The sequence below is a fragment of the Asterias amurensis genome, chromosome 17, assembly GCF_032118995.1.
Source record: "Asterias amurensis chromosome 17, ASM3211899v1".
NCBI lineage: Eukaryota > Metazoa > Echinodermata > Asteroidea > Forcipulatida > Asteriidae > Asterias > Asterias amurensis.
In genome coordinates, this window is record NC_092664.1 from 2,763,225 (window position 1) to 2,783,892 (window position 20,668).

The following is a 20,668-nucleotide window of genomic DNA, read 5'->3' on the forward strand; positions in this document are numbered from 1 at the left end:
TCTAACAATGTTTTATACCATCAACCTCTCCCCATTACTCGTCACCAAGAAAGGTTTTATGCCAATAATTATTTTGAGTAATTACCAATAGTGTCCACTGCCTTTAATCTTTCTCAGCTCCCTGGGGAGTATACAGCCATGAGCTGCTATGGCGCTCCAGTGGCTTTTTTCATGCACAATATCAACCTCTATCCTCGCAGGTACTCATTTATACCCGTGGATGAAGAGAAACAATTATAGTAAAGTATCTTGCTCAAGGATATGAAGGACACAAGTGCGATGACCAGGATTCAAACCCACACTCTAACTAAACCACCAGAACTTGAGTTGAATGCTCTTAACCACTCGGCACGACATCCACATACAAAACATATGCACCTGACTATTAAAATAAAGGAAACTGACCAAATCATTATTATGAGGGAATGTTTTCTTAGATGTAGCTACAGGTGTGTAGGCGAGTCATTTTTTTATAGGGCAAGGGCACCAAGGCATTTTTCTCCTAGGTAAAGGGCGCCCAGTGAGGAAATTAAATTTTTCTACTGGAGAATTTCAAGTGGACCTACATGTTGGCAATGACCAGGGGGCACGGAGGCAATCGCCTCCATTGCCTCCGTGAAGTATCAGGCCTGTAGCTGGTGTATATTGATACTCGGGCCCGATGCTTCATTTTTGGAAGGGCAGGGACACCAAGGCATTTTCTCCTTGGTAAAGGGCACTTCTATGAGAACATTGTAAATTTCTAATGGAAAATTTCAAGGGCACCAAGGCCTCTTTGAAGAGTGGGTTGCCAATTATAAGGCAGTGGACACAATTGGTAATTACTCAAAATAATTATTATCATAAAATCTTTCTTGATTACATGTAATGGGGAGAGGTTGATAGTATAAAACATTGTGAGAAATGGCTCCCTCTGAAGTGCAAAGTTTTCAAGAAAGAATTAATTTTCCACGAATTTGATTTTGAGACCTCAGATTTAGAATTTGAGGTCTCAAAATCAACCATCTAAACACACACAACTTTGTGTGACAAAAGTTATATTTCTTTCATTATTAGCTCGCTACTTTGACGACCGATTGAGCTCAAATTTTCACAGGTTTGTTATTTTATGCATTAGTTGAGATACACCTACTGTGAAGACTAGTCTTTGACAATTACCAAAAGTGTCCAGTGTCTTTAATCTATCTGATGCCCCCCCCCAACCCCACCTCATGGTTTGGGAATGTTCTCCTAAATTAAGGTTACTTTATTCAACATTCTTTAATGGCCCTTTCATGTGACACTTTGGGAAACGATAGGATTTGAAACTTTTCATGGTGGAAAAAGGGTATGTACATGTAGTAAGGTTTGTGGTAACATCATGTAATAATGAGTAATCTCTAAATGAGTTGGGAAAGAACCGTTGGTTTCCACTCGACGTTTTGATCAATATGCTCTCAAGAAGACGATCAGAGCATACTAATTGAAACGTCAAGTTATAAAACCAACGATTCTTTTTAGGACCACCCAAACTCACTTAGAGATTGTCATTACACAGTGTTACCGCAAACCTTACTGTATATTAACTTGGGAAACATCAAAGCAGCTACTCGACCATTACCCAACAGGCTCTTAGCCAAGATTTGAAAATAGGGTTTCCAAATTTTACCGGTTTGAAAAACAGGGTGTCCAAATTTTTTCGTGGCAATTAGGGTTCCAGAGCTGCAACTGCCTACCGGAAACAAAATTCATTCTTACACTCTTCAAGTACATCAGCTTACCCAGTTACTGCACGTGTGTGCCTTCCCCAAATCAAATGTGTGCATAAATAGAACCCAGAGATCGCTGAGGTTGATTGCCCCGTGTGTTGTCTGTGGACGCAACTTATCGCACCACGTGTCAAAATTATCATCACGTGACATGTAGACCATTTTGTTTTTTATTTGTGTTTTCATTAGTCAGTGCTCTTGAAGTGGCAAAATATTATCATCAACGGATGTGCTTGGCAAAGCAGTCACATACATGTAATGCTATTATTTGCCCTTTCTTCTTGTGCAATACAAATCTTCATTGGCAAATCACCGGAAATATGTTTTCCAACCTGCAAACTTAACCTGTTTGTATTTTCCTTTCTCAGGAAACTCCTTACTCCAGACATTATCGGGGGCCCCTGATATTTGGCTCAGTCAATCTGGAATGGGTGGAGTGCTGAAAACTCAACATAGTGCGAACCTGTTCTGCAAGTGATCATCTGTATTGGTTAAATGGTTCATCACGTGCATTGAGTCTGTAGCGGGGCCTGCTAACGGATGCGCTGGAGAAAACCATCGACGCATCCCGTCGAGCTTTGCTTCAATACGCACTCAACATTAGATACCAAGAACGCATCACCAGTACTGAACTTTATCAACGAAGCAATGTCACATCAGCATCAATGACTCTACACAAGCAACGACTACGACTGATCGGACACGCAAGTAGGCATGGTACTCCTCTCTCAATATTCCTGGACAAGATGACCCAACCTACAGAACCCAACTCTCTGATGACCTGGGGAGGGTTGGTATTGGAACAAAGCAACTTCACCAAGCCACTCAACATGCCGAACAATGGAAAAGAACAATTAACAAAACAAACCCTAACCTAGAGGTGGAGCATTTACAGTATGCGCACCTACAAACAGCAACTCTCTGATGACCTGGGGAGGGTTGGTATTGGAACAAAGCAACTTCACCAAGTCATGCACTTAACAAGCCGAACAATGGAAATGAACAATTAAGGAAAAAAACAAAACAAAAAACAGTGAGAATGCCTGTACGCACATGGATGCACTTCGTGCACGGACATCACCATGATGATGATGAGGGCTCAGTCGATCAGTGAGCTTGTTTCTACTCCAGTCATCCTTTTGGAAATCTGGTTATTGCCTCGTGTATGGAATAGTACAGGGGAGAATGGAGGGGAAGAGAAGGAGGGGCTGACCAGTAATGGGATGGACAGATGACATTTAAAGAGGTAGACCGCATCAGTACAAATGCCAGTTACTACCATGGCAGAGAAGACGTGATAGTACAGGGAAGAATGGAGGGGAAGAAAAGCAGAGGCAGACTAGTAATGGGGTTGGACAGATGACATACATGTAAAGAGGTGGTTCGAACAGGAGAGATGCCAGTTATCACCATGGGGAATAGACCTTATGCATTGACGTCATCCAGCCGCCATCTTTTAAGGTCAAACGGTGACGAAACAATCGAAACGCACATAGATTGGCCAATGAACAACCTCCTTTTGACCTCAATGCGGGGGCGCCGTACTGAAATGATGTCATGTGCATAAGGTCTATAGCAGAGATGGTTGGAGAGACATACGTATGTATGTACATTGTAGTCAATGAAGATGATCTTTATGGCAACAAGGTGGGCAGACGCCAACCTACGTGGACGCAGAAGTAAACTGATCAGAATGCTTTCATCTTTATGTCATGTCATGTCATGTCATGTAAACTCAGTCATCCAAGATGGCCGTCACCTCAACCTAGCAGTATAACACTAGAAGGGCGCACTTCTACAAGGACGCAACACCTCTCCAGCTGAGATCAGGACAGCCATTGGAGATCGTGATTCAGTGCCAACTGATCAAGAAGAAGACGAAATTATTTACTGAAGGCATACTTCGCACCGCCTCTTGGGGTAGAGTTCCGAACGACGACAGCCTATCTTGTTGATGTCTTACTCCAGGATCGGATAACAAAAAAGATGAGGTAAGTTTCAAACCCCCCTGCTTATGTGATGAGATCAGGCTAAATGAGTTGTTTGTTGCAAATATCATTACGGACATGACGGAGAAACAGACATGAAATGAGTCCAACATGGGCAAAATTTCCAAAAATTATTTTTGTTTGGAAATTTAGATGCCAAAACTTACTTATTTTATATTGGCAGCTGATATAACATCAAAAAGGGGTTTAAATTAGCATCGAAAGAAAAAGGTGCAAAGTGAGAGATGTTTGTTCAATAAACAACTTTTTTTGCAGTTTCATTCTGTTGTACTATCTCTTTGTGTTTCTACTGTATCAAATTTTGAAGGTTCTAACAATATGAAAGCATAGATTAATTGCTCATAAATGTATAAAAATAAAATAAAAAAATAACTGGGTAGAAAAAAAACTCATTTGGCTTGACCGCATCCCCTTTAAAAAAAAATTCTTTGTACAGTATGTTGAAGCAATATTGAGAAATAACTATAAATTTGTAACCACTTCTTCAGAGTTGAAACCAACAGTTCTTTTCAAAACCACCCCAACTCATTTAGACATAGTCATTACATGGTGTTACCGCAAACCTTTCCATATCGTATGTCCACCATGCAAAGTTTCAAATCCAACTTCTTGCCGATGTTCCAAAAGCTGTCTGTGTCCACTCGCAGTATTTTTTTAAAAATGTTTTGTTTTAGCTTCTCGAGCAATCGTTCTTCTTTGAAAATTTTGTTGCATTATTTTTCATAACTTTTTTGACTTCTTGAGTATTCCTGTTCCTTTAAAGTGTTGTTGCCAAAGTGAAACCTTTCAATGCCCACCATTCCCCACCCGCTGTATTATTTTTCGCAATTTTTTTTAAACTTTAAACTTCTTGAGTAATCGTTTATGTTTGAATATACATGGTACATGATGTATTTTTGCCACAGTGAACTTTTTGGTGCTTCTTAAAGGCACTGGACACTATTGGTTATTACTCAAAATAGATGTTCAGCATAAAAAACTTACTTGTTAACGATCAATTGAGAGCTGTTGATTGTATAAAACATTGTGAGAAACGGCTCTCTTTGAAGTAATTTCTCACTGAAATATTTAAAGGGAAGGTACACTTTTGGTAATTACTCAAAACAAATATTAACTTACAAACTGACTTTGTGACGAGCATTGGAGAGCTGTTGATAGTACAAAACATTGTGGGAAACGAGTCCCTCCGAAGTAACATAGTTTTTGAGAAAGAGGTAATTTTTCACTTAAATAATAAAAGACTTCTAGCTAGAAGTCTTTTATTCCTATCTGAAAGCACACAAATTCGTCCAACAAGGGTGTTTTTCTTTCATCATTTTCTCGCAACTTTGATGACCAATTGAGCCCAACTTTTCACAGGCTTGTTATTTTATGGTTATGATGGGATACACTAAGTGAGAAGACTGGTCTTTGACAATAACCAAACGTGTACTTTCCCTTTAAAAGACCTCAGCTGAAGCCTTTTAAATGCATCTGAAAGCACACAAAATGGTGCAAAAGTGTGTTTTTTCTTTCATTATTCGCATGCCACTTCGATGTCCAATGGAGCCCAAACTTTCACAGGTTTATTTTATGCATGTTAGGATACACCAAGTGAGAATACTGGTCTTTGACAATAACCAAACGTGTCCAGTGCCTTTAAGTACCCTTTTGTTGATCATGGCCAGCTTGAACTGGGTTGTCTCTGTTCCTAATTCCCTGCTTTTCCCTCTTCTACCCATTTCCTTTCCTTACCCAATCTACCCTCATCTATTCTTCACATGTTCCTTGTATCCAAATTTTCTGTCAGTCATCTTCATACAGGACCAGCGCTTAAAGACACTGGACACTATTGGTAGTTGTCCAAGATTAGCCTTTACAGTTGGTGTATCTCAACATATGCATAATATAACAAACCTGTGAAAATTTGAGCTCAATTGGTCATCTAAGTTGCAAGATAATAATGAAAGAAAAAGCACCCTGGTCACACAAAGTTGTGTGCTTTCAAATGCTTGATTTCGAGACCTCGACAAATTCTAAACTTGAGGTCTTGAAATCAAATACGTGGAAAATTACTTCTTTCTCAAAAACTACGTAACTTCAGAGGGAGCCGTTTCTCACAATCATATCAACCTCTCACCATTACTCGTTACCAAGTAAGGTTTTATGCTAATAATTATTTTGAGTAATTACCAATAGTGTCCACTGCCTTGAAGTTGCTGTTTCAGCCTGTAGGCATACAGGTAGTTCTGTAAAGCATGTTAATTTGATTATTTTTCTGTAGCTAAATTTTTCTTTGTAAAGTATTGTTACTGTACTTTGTGAAATGTGGAAATAAATAAAAATAATAATACAACAACGACACACCCGTGTGTGATTGGTTGACACACAGGCATACACAAGCAATGTGTGAGGGTGTTTTTACATGCTGGGGGATAGGTGCATGTATAACAACTCAGTGCAAGGGAAGGAGCTGTTTGGTCAACACATAAACCAAACTCGCTCAGTTTTAGGTTGCTGCCTGCCTCTGTTAAAAGGGTTGTTTCTTTTGTTTTCTAAGGAGATCCCATAACTGTCACTGCCTCTGTTGATAGAATTGTTTTTCTGTTGTTCCTAAGGAGGGTGGAGAGCTCTGACTGTCTCTGCTGATACAGTTTGTTTCCTTTGGAGGAGCGGACATCATGAGTCCATTTCTACTCCTGGTTCTTGGTGGTAAGTCCCGTGTTTTTTCTTTACCCAAATCTACTAGGCCTAATTTCATGGCTCTGCTTACCGCCGAATTCTGCGCTTATGATCACCAAGGAAATTTCTGTGCTAGCTGTTTAAGCGTAGAATGAGTAGTAACTTGGAGTACGCATGCGCACATGCCAAATTTCTCCGCTAATCCTTAAAATACGCTTGATGTAAGCGCAGGATTCCCTGCTTTCGCATAGCCATGAAATTGGGCCCAGATCAGTCAGTCTTGGGAACCATTCTTGCCACGCACAGTCATCTGTAATAAGTTGATTCCTTCCTAGGTGCTGTGACTTTAAGCAGACTTTAAAGGTAGTGGACACTATTGGTAATTACTTAAAATAAATATTAGCATAAAAGCTTACTTGATAACGAGTAATGGAGAGCTGTTGATAGTATAAAACATTGTGAGAAACGGCTCCCTCTAAAGAAGCGTAGTTTTTGAGAAAGAGGTAATTTTCCACGAATTTGATTTCGAGACCTCAGATTTTGAATTTGACATGTCTGACATGTCTGAAAGCACACAGCCTTGTGTGACAAGTTTGTTTTTCTTTCATTATTATCTTGCAACAAATTTTCACAGGTTTGTTATTTTGTGCACATTTTGAGATACACCAAGTGAGAAGACTGGTATTTGACAATTACCAATAGTGTCCAGTGTCTTTAATACAAACTTGCATTTGAGTTCTTGTTGTACAAAGCTGTGGACATACATGTATATAATATTTATATTCATGATAATTAATTAGTAGGCAGTGGTTAATTCTCTAATGAAATCTGTGCTACTTCAATTGTCGCTATAAGTACTTGCAGAACCTGTGCAACAGAAAATTCAATTTGCAGAAGAAAAAATACATGTTGTCAATCAGGACTTGAACTGCTTTGCATCACTTGCAGCATGGGCATTGGAAACTTTTACATGTATGAGTGATTGGATACTTTAAAGCCTTAATAATTAACAGCTTCCTAAATTTTGTTGATGTTGTTGTTAGTTCATATTAGTAATGGAGAATCATTTTTAAAATCTAGCTTTTTACACATTCATATTTATATATAAACAAGTCAATGCTGAAGCAGGGCCATGGTCACTGGGTAATATTCATTTACATCTGAGCCTGATACAATGTAGGTCAAAATAACATGAAAGAAAAACCACAGAGGTGCGTACAGCCCCGAAATGTAGCACCAAACTTGTACCTAATTAGCCCAACCCAAAGTAGCCCAAAACTTGTCCCTAAATATTGGCCCAACCTACATAAATGTAGCCTTAAACTTTTACCTATAGATATCAGCCCAACCTAATTGTAGCCCCAAACTTGTGCCTAATATCAGCCCAACTTAAATGTAGCCCCAAACTTGTATCTATATTAAATGTAGCCATAAACTTGTACATCTCTATATAACAGCCCAGCCTAAATGTACCCTCAAACTTGTACCAGATCGGCCCAACCTACTTTAAAGGAACACGTTGCCTTGGATCGGTCGAGTTGGTCTTTGAAAAACGTTTGTAACCGTTTGCTATAAAATGCATATGGTTAGAAAGATGATTTAAAAGTAGAATACAATGATCCACACAAATTTGCCTCGAAACTGCGTGGTTTTCGTTTTACTTTGCGAACTAACACGGTCGGCCATTTATGGTCTAGTCAAAATTTACTCCCATAAATGGCCGACCGCGTTAGAGGAAGAAGTAAAAGAAAAACCACGCAATTTCGAGTGATACTTGTGTGGATCATTATATTCTACTTTAAAAATATCTTTCTAATATATGCATTTTATAACAAACAGTTACAAACACTTTTCAAAGACCAACTCAACTGATCCAAGGCAACGTGTTCCTTTAAATATAGCCACAAACTTTTACCTATTTATCAGCCCAACCTAAATGTAGCATTAAACTTGTACCTGCAAATTAATGTATCCACAACCTACATGTACATGTAATTGTAGCCCCCCAATCTTAAGGTTAGCGAGTGACAGACACGTTTCATATGCATAGTCACAAGAGATTTTAAGAGGACTTGAGGTTCATTTTCATATAGAAAAACTACTCTAACTTGGATACTGTACAACACAGAAAACTCAACATACTTCATGTAATCTATAGTGACAAAAATAGTTAATGGCCTGACGTCGTTTGTAGCAGAATCTTTCTCGAAGGCAGGCTAAATGACAACACAACAAACATGAACAGTTAACTGAGTGTAACATAACTTAACATAAGCAGTGAAGTGGAAATACATAATGGAGTTAGATAGCATACAGAAAACAGCAAGGGGAACGATGAACAGGGAGACAAAATGTGGGGGGTTGACGGGAAGGGACTGGTTTTACCACTCGAATATGGAAGCACAAAGGACAATATCAAGGGCGGGAAGAGGGGAAAAAAAGTAATTAATTAGTGAATGAGGCAGGCTTAAAAGGGGGATATCTTCGGTGAAAAGGAGATGGTTTATTAGTAATAATAATATTAATAATAATAATAATAATAATAATCATAATAATAATAGCTAATTCTTATGTAGCGCATTTCATAACTGAAAGAAATACCAATGCGCTTAACAAAAAACAAAAGGCAAACAAAAAAGCAACCAATTAAAAAAAAATACACTAACAAAATGCAAACGAAAGGATTAAACTGAACAGTAGGCAATAGACAACAAATGGGATTTGAGCAGAGTTTTGAATTGTTCCATGCTCTGTGGAGAGCGGATGTAGCCGGGAAGAGAGTTCCAAAGTTGGGGGGCGGCGCTAGAGAAAGTCCTTGAACCGAAGGATTTAGTTCGAACTGATGGTATGGTGAGGAGATGTTGTGATGATGAACGGAGTGGACGGGCTGGTACATAAGGGATGATGAGGTCAGACAGGTAGCTGGGGCATGTACCATGGATTGCTTTAAAAGTAGTGATGAGGAGTTTGTATTGAATTCTAAAAGAGATGGGAAGCCAGTGCAGTTCTTTAAGAACCTTAGTGATGTGTTTGCGCTTAGTAGAACGTGAAACGAGACAGGCAGCGGAATTCTGGATACGTTGAAGTTTAGCTATGTCTTTTTTGGGAATGTCAAACAAGAGAGAGTTGCAGTTATCCAGAAGAGAGCTTACAAATGAGTGGACCAGAATCTCTGTAGATTGCTTGTCTAGAAGATGGCACACTTTGCCGATTCTATAATGACACCCTTTTCTCACATCACTCTTATCTAGGCTTGGGTGACTAGTGAAATTTACTTATTGACTAGTTCTCACCTCAAACAGTACGACACTAGTCACAACTTTTGTTTTGTTCACATGATGCAAGGTGGTTTAGTAAGTATATTTTGTTGGCATGAATGGTCAGGAGGGACACAATTGGTTCACCAAACACTCTTAGTCGCGACTATTTCTGAAGTAGTCGTGACTATTTTTGCAGTAGTCGTAGCGACATGATTAACAGAATTCACCATCAAAACTCACTGGTTTGTCATTGGTTTCTTTCTCTCCGACTGTCTGAAGAAGTAATTATAAAAAATTAAAAAAAAAAACCCTTGCTTATTTCTATTAATATCAAGTTCTTACCAGTAATATCAAATATTTGTGCGTGTTCAAATAATGTTATAGTGAGAAAATATATAAAGATTCTGAAACTAAATTAAGAAAACATTTTGAAAAAGTCTTTGACAAAACAAACTTTTGTTGCATAACAACAATGAATCATGATGACCACCAAGTTCAGTGATTTTTGGGGGGATTTTTTTTTCGGTTGTTTCTAAAATATAATGTGGTGTATGTAAATGAATTAGGTCCCCAAACCAAAAGTATCTTATCCTTTTTCAACCTTATTAGTGAGTAACCTTGATGCAAAAGCTTGACAGTCTTTCCTTTAGAGAAAAGAGCGTAATTGTACCATGATAACAAACTACAAAGCTTGATGGCACTATATAAACGAAAGCCACTTCATTAAATACTGCCACGGTTTGCCAGAGAAACACAAAAGAGTTTATTAAGGGCAACATTCCCTTATTATTTTGTTAACACGAAATTGCTGCTGCAGCCATGTATGCCTTTTAGAAATGGCACTACAAAACATTTAATAGACAATGGGTATGCCAAGTAAATAGGTCAGTGTAAGAAATGCTTAACAGATTTAGGTACTTTTTCTAACACAAAACACAATGTCCGCAGATTTACATTAAACTTACACCGTTTGAAGATAATGATAGTAGAAAGTGTACCTTAAAATATTAGTTGCTGTGGTGGTTTAGTTTTTGAGAATTGACTAAATCAATGTCACGATAATACATTTTACATGCTTAAATAATTTTCGTCTCACTAGGGATGTACAAGAACCTAAACGAAAGGACGTACAATGTACGGAAACCTAAATAGGACGTATGGTAACCAGAATGTTGATTGGTCACTCGATACTCTTGCACCAGCAGCACTGCCTGTCCCCTCATTACTGGAACGTATGCAAATCTTTATTGTCCGAGAGGCGGTTTGAAGGGTGCACCACGACCAGGCCCAGATTAAGCTGTAGCCCTATTGTCCAATTGTGGCACACAAAGGATGGGCATACCTCTTGACAGAAGAGATACAATGTAGTCATGTGCAGTGGGACAGCTTAGAGCCCCGGCAAGTGTAACCACATGACGTTGGTTCGGTTCAACCCGCCAAATTGAAATGAGTGAAGTGTAGAATCTCATGAATCTTTTTCGCACTGTAGTTATTCCCGGGATATTCCCGGGAACCTTTGGTCGATCTTTTTGAACTACTAAGAAAAGCCCTTTTCACACCATAAGTATTTCATTGGGTTTGATCGTAAGTGTTAAACGGCTGTGCATATTCCTTTTGAAATAGTACTCCCGGAAGTTACCTATATAAAATGGGATAGTGAGAACGATTGCTGTTGTGACGGTGGGGTTAAAAACTCCAGGGATTGTCCCAGGAGTTTATTAAAAATTAGTGCCGCCAATCGCCTGCAATACCAAAGGGGGGCAATTTTAAGCCATTTTGGTCCATTTTGCGCTATTTTATTTATTTTTTTACTTTTGTTGGTGAGCTTGTTAAAGACACTGTACACGTTTAGTAAATAATCAAAATATAAATCAGCATACAAATTTACTTGGTAACGAGCAACGGAGAGCTATTGATAGTATAAAACATTGCGAGAAACGGCTCCCTCTGAAGTAACACAGTTTTTGAGAAAGAGGTAAATTCTTACTTAAATTTTCAAAGACTTCTGACCAGAAGCCTTTTATTACTATCTGAAAGCACACTATTTAACAACAAGGGTGTTTTTTTCAGCTTTTTCTTGCCATCAATGACCAATTGAGTCCAAATTTTCACACAGGCTTGTTACTTGTTTGCATATGTTGGGATATACAAAGTGAGAATACTGGTCTTTGACAATACCAAACGTGTTCAATACCTTCAACTTATGCTTTGTGTGAATTTTTTTTATTTGTGTTCATTTATTGATTACATTCATTTCTTCATGTGTGTCCCTCGAGTAAATGTACACCCCACATACACCCAACCCCAACTCAAGTATCTAAGGAGCTGAATGCACGTTCCGATTGAATTCTATTATCCAGTGCACTGTTCATTGCTCATTATTCAGAACTGGGCGTACGCCAAATGGAATAATTAGGTACCCGTGTGACACGTACAGGCTTATCAGATGCGGCCTACTGCACACTCATGGACGATATTTTTAGGTTTCCGTACGTCCTTTAATTTAGGTTCTGGTACATCCCTACTTAGACTAAACTATGTTATAATGAAGCAGTTTTTATGGTTGATTTAAAAACTTTTTTTTCCCCTTATTACTTTAGATTGATTGTATATAATCATTGTACACCACAAAATAATTTGACGGCACTTTCTTTGGTTCATATCTGATAGTCACAAACGCTTAACAATTAATCGATCAACGGCACCCCATAGACCGCCCAGTTTGATGTTTTTTCTTATGTTAGCTTGTTTCTAAAATACTATATGGTGTAGATGAATTATTATTATTCCCAAACCAACAGTATGGTATCCCTTCAACCTCTAGTATATAACTGACTGACCTTGGTGTGACAGGCTTGGCAGTTTTGCATTTATAATTTGAGGAGCAAAATCATGTTTAATGGAAACAAATTATACACCTTCCTGGCATTATAATTGAAAGCAACTTAATTAAAGGCTGGCATGGTTTGCCAAAGAGACATCGACAAAGTTTTTTTTAAGCAACTGAATAAACTACAAACTGGCAGCCTTTAAAAAAAGGAAAATTAGGGACAGCTACATATTACCATTTCTCATGGATCATTTAAATTTTGTTACCTCTTACATTTTGGGCACACAGAATATCATACATGTATGTTCATGGATGTGTTTCCTGAGAACCCAATTAATGTGACTGCCTAAACTGCAATCAGCCAAAGCTGGTGGCCACAGGTTTGAGGTGTTTTGTTCCCCAAATATCTGAAATGGTGTAAACAGAAAATAACTTTTCCAGCAAGAAGCAACGTGAGAATTATGCTGTTAACTTTGTTTTGGTGTCGACAGAAATTTTGTGTAGATTTTATACAATCTATTCAGTAAATTACTATTTAGAAAGTATGACATTTAAAAATTCTTTACCAACATTTGGGCAAATTGAAAACAAGAATCCTTATATCTGCACTTTGTGAAGCTATTTTTGTTGCAGCATGTTTAGATCGTTGTATAAGTAGGAATTGTACAACATTTTATTAAAACTGGGAAATGAACTCATGGAAAATACAAAAAAGCTGGTCTTTAAAACACTTCAGCATTTTTTGTTTGAAGATGTTTAAATTGTCATGGTTTGTAAACTTCTGACGATGACGAGAGCAAGCTTGTTGAAGTCTAAACGTTGAGACCGATTAAGAACTCACTCCGCGGTAGCGAAATTAAATGACATTCCTCTACAAGCTAAAGTAGTAAACTCGCCCGATTTTCTACCTTCATCCGGGAGTAGTAGTTAAAAAAAGCAGGGCAGACGTTCTTTTCAGAACTGAGAAGCCTCCCGAATTCCAAAAATCTGCTCTGCGGTAGTAGAATATAAAGCAAGACAGTTCTCCAAAGAACAAAATCTACCTGGCAAGTAGACACACACGTGTTACCGCAAACCAAACTCCCCATGCAATGCCTCAAATCCTTAAACCGTGTTTTATGATGAATCAGTTTTCATGGTTTAGAAACCATGATTTAAAAAACTTTTGTTTTCCTTATTAATTTAGATTGATTGTATATAATCATGGTACACCACAAAATAATTTGACGGCACTTTCTTTGGTTCATATCTGATAGTCACAAATGCTTAACAATAATTGATGAATGGCACCCCATAGACTGCCCAGTTTGGTGTTTTTTCTTATGTTACTTTTAGCTTGTTTCTAAAATATATGGTGTTGATGAACTAATTATTATCATTCCCAAACCAACAGTATGGTATCCCTTCAACCTCTAGTATATAACTGACTAACCTTGGTGTGACAGGCTTGGCAGTTTTGCATTTATAATTTGAGGAGCGAAATCATGTTTAATGGAAACAAATTATACACCTTCCTGGCATTATAATTGAAAGCAACTTAATTAAAGGCTGGCATGGTTTGCCAAAGAGACATCGACAAAGTTTTTTTTTAAGCAACTGAATGAACTACAAAGCTGGCAGCCTTTAAAAAAAGGAAAATTAGGGATAGCTACATATTGCCATTTCTCATGGATCATTTGAATTTTGTTATCTCTTACATTTTGGGCACATACGGAATATCATATGTTCATGGACGTGTTTCCTGAGAACCCAATTAATGTGACAGCCTAAACTGCAATCAGCCAAAGCTGGTGGCCACTGGTTTGAGGTTTTTTGTTCTCCAAAATATCTGAAATGGTGTAACTTGCTTTTGGTGTCAACAGAAATTTTGTGTAGATTTTATATAACTGTTCAGTAAATTACTATTTAGAAAGTATGATTTTTAAAAACTCTTTAGCAACATTTGGGCAAATTGAAAACAAGAAGCCTTATATCTACACTTTGTGAAGCTGTTTTTATTGCAGCATGGTTAGATCCTTGTTCAAGTAGGAATTGCACAACATTTTATCAAAACTGGGAAATGAACTCATGGAAAATACCAAAAAGCTGGTCTTTAAAACGTTGAGACCTGTTAAGAACTCACTCCGCGGTAGCGAAGTTAAATAACAATCCACTTGAAGCTAAAGTCGGCCGATTTTCTACCTTCAGCCGCGAGTAGAAGTTAAAAAAGCAGGGCAGACGTTCTTTTCAGAACTGAGAAGTCTCCCGAATTCCAGAAATCTGCTCCGCGGTAGTAGAATATAAAGAAAGACAGTTCTCCAAAGAACAAAATCTACCTGGCAAGTAGACACACACATGGTGTTACCACAAACCTCCCCATGCAATGCCTCAAATCCTATAAACCATGTTTTATGATGAATCAGTTTTCATTGTTTAGAAACCATGATTTAAAAAACTTTTTTTTTCGTTATTAATTTAGATTGATTGTATATAATCATGGAACACCACAAAATAATTTGACGGCACTTTCTTGGGTTCATATCTGATAGTCACAAATGCTTAACAATTAATCGATCAACGGCACCCCATAGACGGCCCAGTTTGGTGTTTTTTCTTATGTTACTATTAGCTTGTTTCTAAAATACTATATGGTGTAGATGAATTATTATTATTCCAAAACTAACAGTATGGTATCCCTTCAACCTCTAGTATATACATGTAACTGACTAACCTTGATGTGACAGGCTGTGCAGTCTTGCATTTATAATTTGAGCAGCGAAATCATGTTTAATGGAAACAAACTACACACCTTTCTGAGGATTCCCGGCACTATAATTGAAAGCAACTTAATTAAAGGCTGACATGGTTTGCTAGAGAGACATCAACAGAGTATTTTTTCTTTTGAAATTGTCCATGTACTGGAATAAGCCTGGACAATATTGAGAATATTAACTGGCGATATAACGTCGGGTAAACATCCCCAATATGCCGGTATATCGTGAAGATTTTTGAAAAATCAAAACTAATATTGGATCTGAGCACTTAACCCTTAACCATCAGTGTTTTTCTCAAAGTTTTTCAATGGCACCCCTGTTGAACGCTCTAAACAATCGAATGAGGGCGGTATATATGGGGGCTGTAGTTTTTAAGTTATGACTGTTTGACATGTTTTTGGGTGGTCGCTAGCAACCGCCTTGTGCACCAAAGGGTTAAACAAACAAAACATAATTGTTAACAAAAATTGAAGTATACAAACAACACATGACTGTAAATAAATGGATACAAATGGAACAAATTACCCAAACTCATCAGGTAATCATCTTCTACTGCCATTTAAAAGAAAAAAACTCAAAACCTACTTCTTCAGTCAGCCTCGTCATTAATCCTTTGCTGTTTTGTTTATCTTCCTTGCTTTGTTCTTGTTTTATTTATTGTTCAGCGCTTTGATATGTGCTAAAGGCGCTATATAAATACCTAAATTATTATTATACAAACCGCCGAGGCAAATAACTGAAATAACATCCATAGATATTCCATGAAACAGAACAGGTTACATTTTTCTATTTTATATCACTGGTTCTGACTCAATTAATTTATCTTTATACGTACCTCAATCGAATAAATGTTGCGATTTCTAAAAATCTGACGCTGCAAATAAACAAAAACATTTTTGTCACTGTGATGTCATCAGGTGTCAAATTATGGTAATTCAAACATACATTCCTAAAACAAAAATCATATCTCCTGAACCACATGTCCTTAAAGGCAGTGGACACACTTGGTAATTTATTACTCAAAATAATTATTAGTATAAAACCTTACTTGGTAACGAGTAATGGGGAGCTGTTGATAGTATTAAACATGTGAGAAACGGCTCCCTCTAAAGTAATGTAGTTTTCGAGAAAGAAGTCATTTTCCACAAATTCGATTTCAAGACCTCAGATTTAGAATTTGAGGTCTCGAAATCAAGCATCTGAAGCACACAACTTCGTGTGTCAAGGGTATTTTTTCTTTCATTATTATCTCGCAACTTCTACGACCAATTGAGCTCAAATTTTCACAGGTTTGTTATTTTGTGCATAAATTGAGATACACCAACTGAGAAGACTCACTTGCCGTGCTACGCGTAATGCACAGCACGCCGGGTAACATGAAAAGTGATGTACACGGGTGTACATCACCTTGATCGTTCCCACCGTTGGTTGATTTCCAGCGCTGTACGAAACACACGCAGGTTCGAGGGAACAGGTGAAGAATTGTTTCTTATTTGAACTGTTCGTCTGCTTATTAAATCATGATTAATCTATGTATTGCTCCGTCTTAATAATGTTTGAAGATGACAACAGAACTTTGAGAAGAGTAATAACAATGTTACCAAGGTATAACAAAACAATTGTAGCACGCAGTGACTGGGGTCCATGGGTTTTGTACACCCTCGGTGGCAAATGGCCCCTCGGCTTCGCCTCAGGTGCTATTTCCTCCCTCGGGTGTACAAAACGCCATGGATCCCGTCTCAGCGTGCAACAATTGTATCCTGTCACATGCATCGCTCTTACTTATGTCTGAAACCATTTTGGAAACTTGGTTTCTTTACAAGAATTTTGGTCCATGTGATAGGGACACTCCTCAAGTGCCTACTTTATCCGAGACAGAGATCTGTGTTGGATATGTGTTTTTCCCTCCCGACACCAAGCACAAGACGTAGCAATCTGATGTAGCAACCATCAAGTTGTTGTTTTAGAACAGATGTTAATAGAGAGGTTTCGCAAGCGTGCGGATACAAATACAAATCTGGATATGATAACTGTACCCGTTCACGTCAGTCGCGTGTGGGTTTTTGTTTTGCAAAATATAGGTATGTGTCAATTGACATGCTTGATGGCGCTCGCATTCACCACAAGCATGACCGATAGATACCCTGTGTTTTATACACTGCATTTTCTCATCGTTTTGCTTCCAAATTAAACAATTTTCTATCTGTATCAAGCACGGTACGAGTGAAACCAACTCCATGGGAAATGTTTTTGATCTGGGGCAACTAAATGTCTGCAAAACAGTACCCATTTTTCTACGACGTGTATGAGCTACTGTATGTCCAATGCTAACGTGTGTGCAAAGTGCGATAGTCGCAGATACGCATGACGTGAACACACAAAGTGTCGACGTATCTGTATCTGTATGTGTATCCGTAGACTTGCAAAACCTCTCTATTGTCCATGCTTTGCACCTGTAAAGTAGCACTGATTCAACAGTGGCCAACTGATACCGACTGATTGCAATCACTTGACACTGTTTAGTTTCAGTTATCCTTGAATTGACTGAGAGTAAGATGATAGTTCATCACTTCGGACCTCCACCTGATGGTTATACTCCTGGTCAACACTGGGTCACACAAGTCATGAAACAGGTACCAAAACGGAACCGATGTCAGTCTACTCAACAAGTTGGGCCCATGAAAGGTTAGTACTGGGAGCATTAGACAATCATCTTGAATATGTATATGTATATTTCATCATTTAATCTTAATTTTGGCGTGTCATGGCCTAGAGGTTAAGAGCACCGGATTCAAGCTCTGGTGTTTGATCAGCAGAGTGTGGGTTTGAGTCCCAGTCATGACACCTGTGTCCTTAGGCAAGACACTTAACCATGGTTGCCTCGTAAAGTTGGGGAGGCTTTATGCTCTACCAACCAAGCTTCTGATGATGACACCCAAGCCTACATCCGTATGGACTGTAAAGGGGGTAACCCCAGAAGTAGGTGGCAACGGCCCCTGAAAAAATAATGGATTGTAGCCTACACTTTGTGTATGGCGACTTGCATACCCCACCCCTAGTCTTAACTCTTTGTGAAATCCACCCCTGGTCTCCTTTCCGGAGAACCAATCAGAGTGTTGACTGACTCTACACTGAAACCCCTGAACCCCGTATAACTACATAGGCCAACTTCTTTCCTATCTCTTCAGTCTCCTGATGATGACTAGAGCAAGCTAGTCTTAACGTTTGGACCAATTAAGAACTCACTCCATGGTAGTGCGGTTAAAAACAATCCTATAAGCTTAAGTACTACATGTAGTTACATGTAGCTCCGGTTGATTTTCTACCTTCAGGTAGTAGTTAAAGAGCAGGACAGTTCTTTTCAGAACTGAGAATTGTCTTACAAAATTCCGAAACAAATCTACTCCGCGGTAGTAGAATATATAGCAAGAAAGTTCTCTAAGAACAAACTCTACCTGGCAAGTAGATATATACACATGGTGTTTCCGCAAACCAAATATAATTTTGGTGCGTTTGATAAGCTTGTAGATCTAGTGCCCGAGGTGCACTGACGTCACCACGAAAAGGTATGAGTGATTTTTTTCTCCAGGACGAACGTGGGGTAATTATCTGCCCACGTTCGTCCTGAAAAAAAAAAAAAAAAAAAACACAATTGGGATACCCGGATGAGCACACCGGGGTCGACCCGAGGAAGCTAATCGTGTGCACCCATTGATACCTCACCATATAATCCCATATTATGTTTAATCCTTCAGGGAAATTGACAGATTGTCAGGCTTTGTTGGATGCTGGTCACAAACTAGACGGTATCTACACTATCTACCCCTACCAGAATGATACAGGAAGAAAGGTGTTTTGTGATATGAAGAGTGATACAGGCTGGATTGTAAGTACAATATCTACCAAACAAGGTACTCAAGGCGCTGAGTATATATACAAACTTTCAGAAAGATAGATTTTTATTGAAGTGATGAATTCTGAGAACCAATTATGTAGCACCTTATATGGGTTTACAAGGTGCTAGGGCGCATACAGCAGCCACAGCCAGAAACACCGGGGCAAACCCCTTCTCTTAGCGATAAGTGCACTGGGTTCTTTTACATGTTCATGTGTTTACACAACACATGGGACCAATGGCTTTACATCCCATCCGAAGGAGGAAGCAATGGTTAAGTATCTTGCTTAAGGACACAAGTGTCATGACTGGGGATTCGAACCCACACCCAAAATCATATATGAAGTCTATAACTATTTTAATCTTGTCTAAGTTTTGCAAAGTTAACCAAATTTTGAAGATAGATCTGAAAGTACATCAAGTTATACTTTACTCAAGTAGGATTCTATCATTCATTCTATCATTCTATCATTCATTGTTTACAAAATTTCACAAGCATGAAAATCAGACGCTTTGCAAGTCTGCTCTCCCTGTCATCTAAAAGTATATAAGTAAAAAAAAATATAAAAAAATTGGTCTACCTGACTCCACTTATTTAAAGCCATTGGACCCTTTCGGTAAACAGTGTTGTCCAAGGCCCACACTTTGTGTACCACAACTTCTATATCAAATAACAAACCTGTGAAAATTTAGGCTCAATTGGTCATCGGAGTCGGGAGAAAACAACGGAAAAACCCACCCTTGTTTCTGCGCGTTTCGCCGTGTCATGACATGTGTTTGAAATAAATCCGTAATTCTCGTTAACGAGAAATTATATTGTTTTGCTGTTTTCTCAAAAAGTAAAGCATTTCATAGAATAATATTTCAAGAGAAGTCTTTCACCATTGCCTTCTGTAAACCCTGTAATGTATTTGTAAATCTGTGAACTTTTTTATTTTTGTCTGAACCGAAAGGGTCCAATGGCTTTAACTAGGAGCTGAGGCTAGAGATTTCAAATTCTTCCCTCACTCAAATGAGGTCTTTATTTATGGGAAAATGAGTACATCACAAAAATGAAGTTGACATTTGCCTTACTCTTTGCGTCAATTTACCAAGACATCAACTACAATATAATATATCCCAAAATTCATACTGAAGTCTATAACTGTTTTTATCTTGTCAAAGATTTCAAAGTTAACCAAATTTTGAAGATAAATCTGAAACTAAATTTGATCTTCACAACTAAGCCTGGGTACACAGCGTCGAGTCATGATATCGATTCAGCTTCTCAGTTAACCGTGCTGCCATGACTACTTAAAAAAATAGTTGCGACTACTAAAAAAATATTTGCGACTACTAAAAAATTTGCAACTACCAGTTTGGTGAACCAATTGTGTTGCTCACAACTATTCACAACAGCATAACATTATTTTACTTAAGAAGCACAATCAGACATCAGTGACAATCCTTTAATCCTTTCAGCGTGACTTTTTCTGTAGTGCGCCTGTGGCAAACAGTATGACGCAATGCATC

The 20,668-nt window shown here is 38.2% G+C and overlaps 1 protein-coding gene across 4 annotated transcripts in view; it reads left to right on the plus strand.

Moving 5' to 3' along the window:
- LOC139949476 (uncharacterized) overlaps positions 1-20,668 on the plus strand; it is a 49,539-nt gene that overhangs the window by 9,083 nt on the left and 19,788 nt on the right. For 2 of the 4 annotated variants that reach the window (XM_071947829.1, XM_071947831.1), the window contains 4 exons: positions 2,117-3,739; positions 6,355-6,448; positions 17,785-17,946; positions 19,017-19,147. In XM_071947829.1, the coding sequence (XP_071803930.1) occupies positions 6,418-6,448; positions 17,785-17,946; positions 19,017-19,147 (324 nt within the window). In that variant the 5' untranslated portion in view covers positions 2,117-3,739; positions 6,355-6,417. Of the gene's footprint in view, positions 1-2,116; positions 3,740-6,354; positions 6,449-17,784; positions 17,947-19,016; positions 19,173-20,668 lie in introns of those variants that run through there. The other 2 variants (XM_071947832.1, XM_071947833.1) reach the window with 2 other exon arrangements.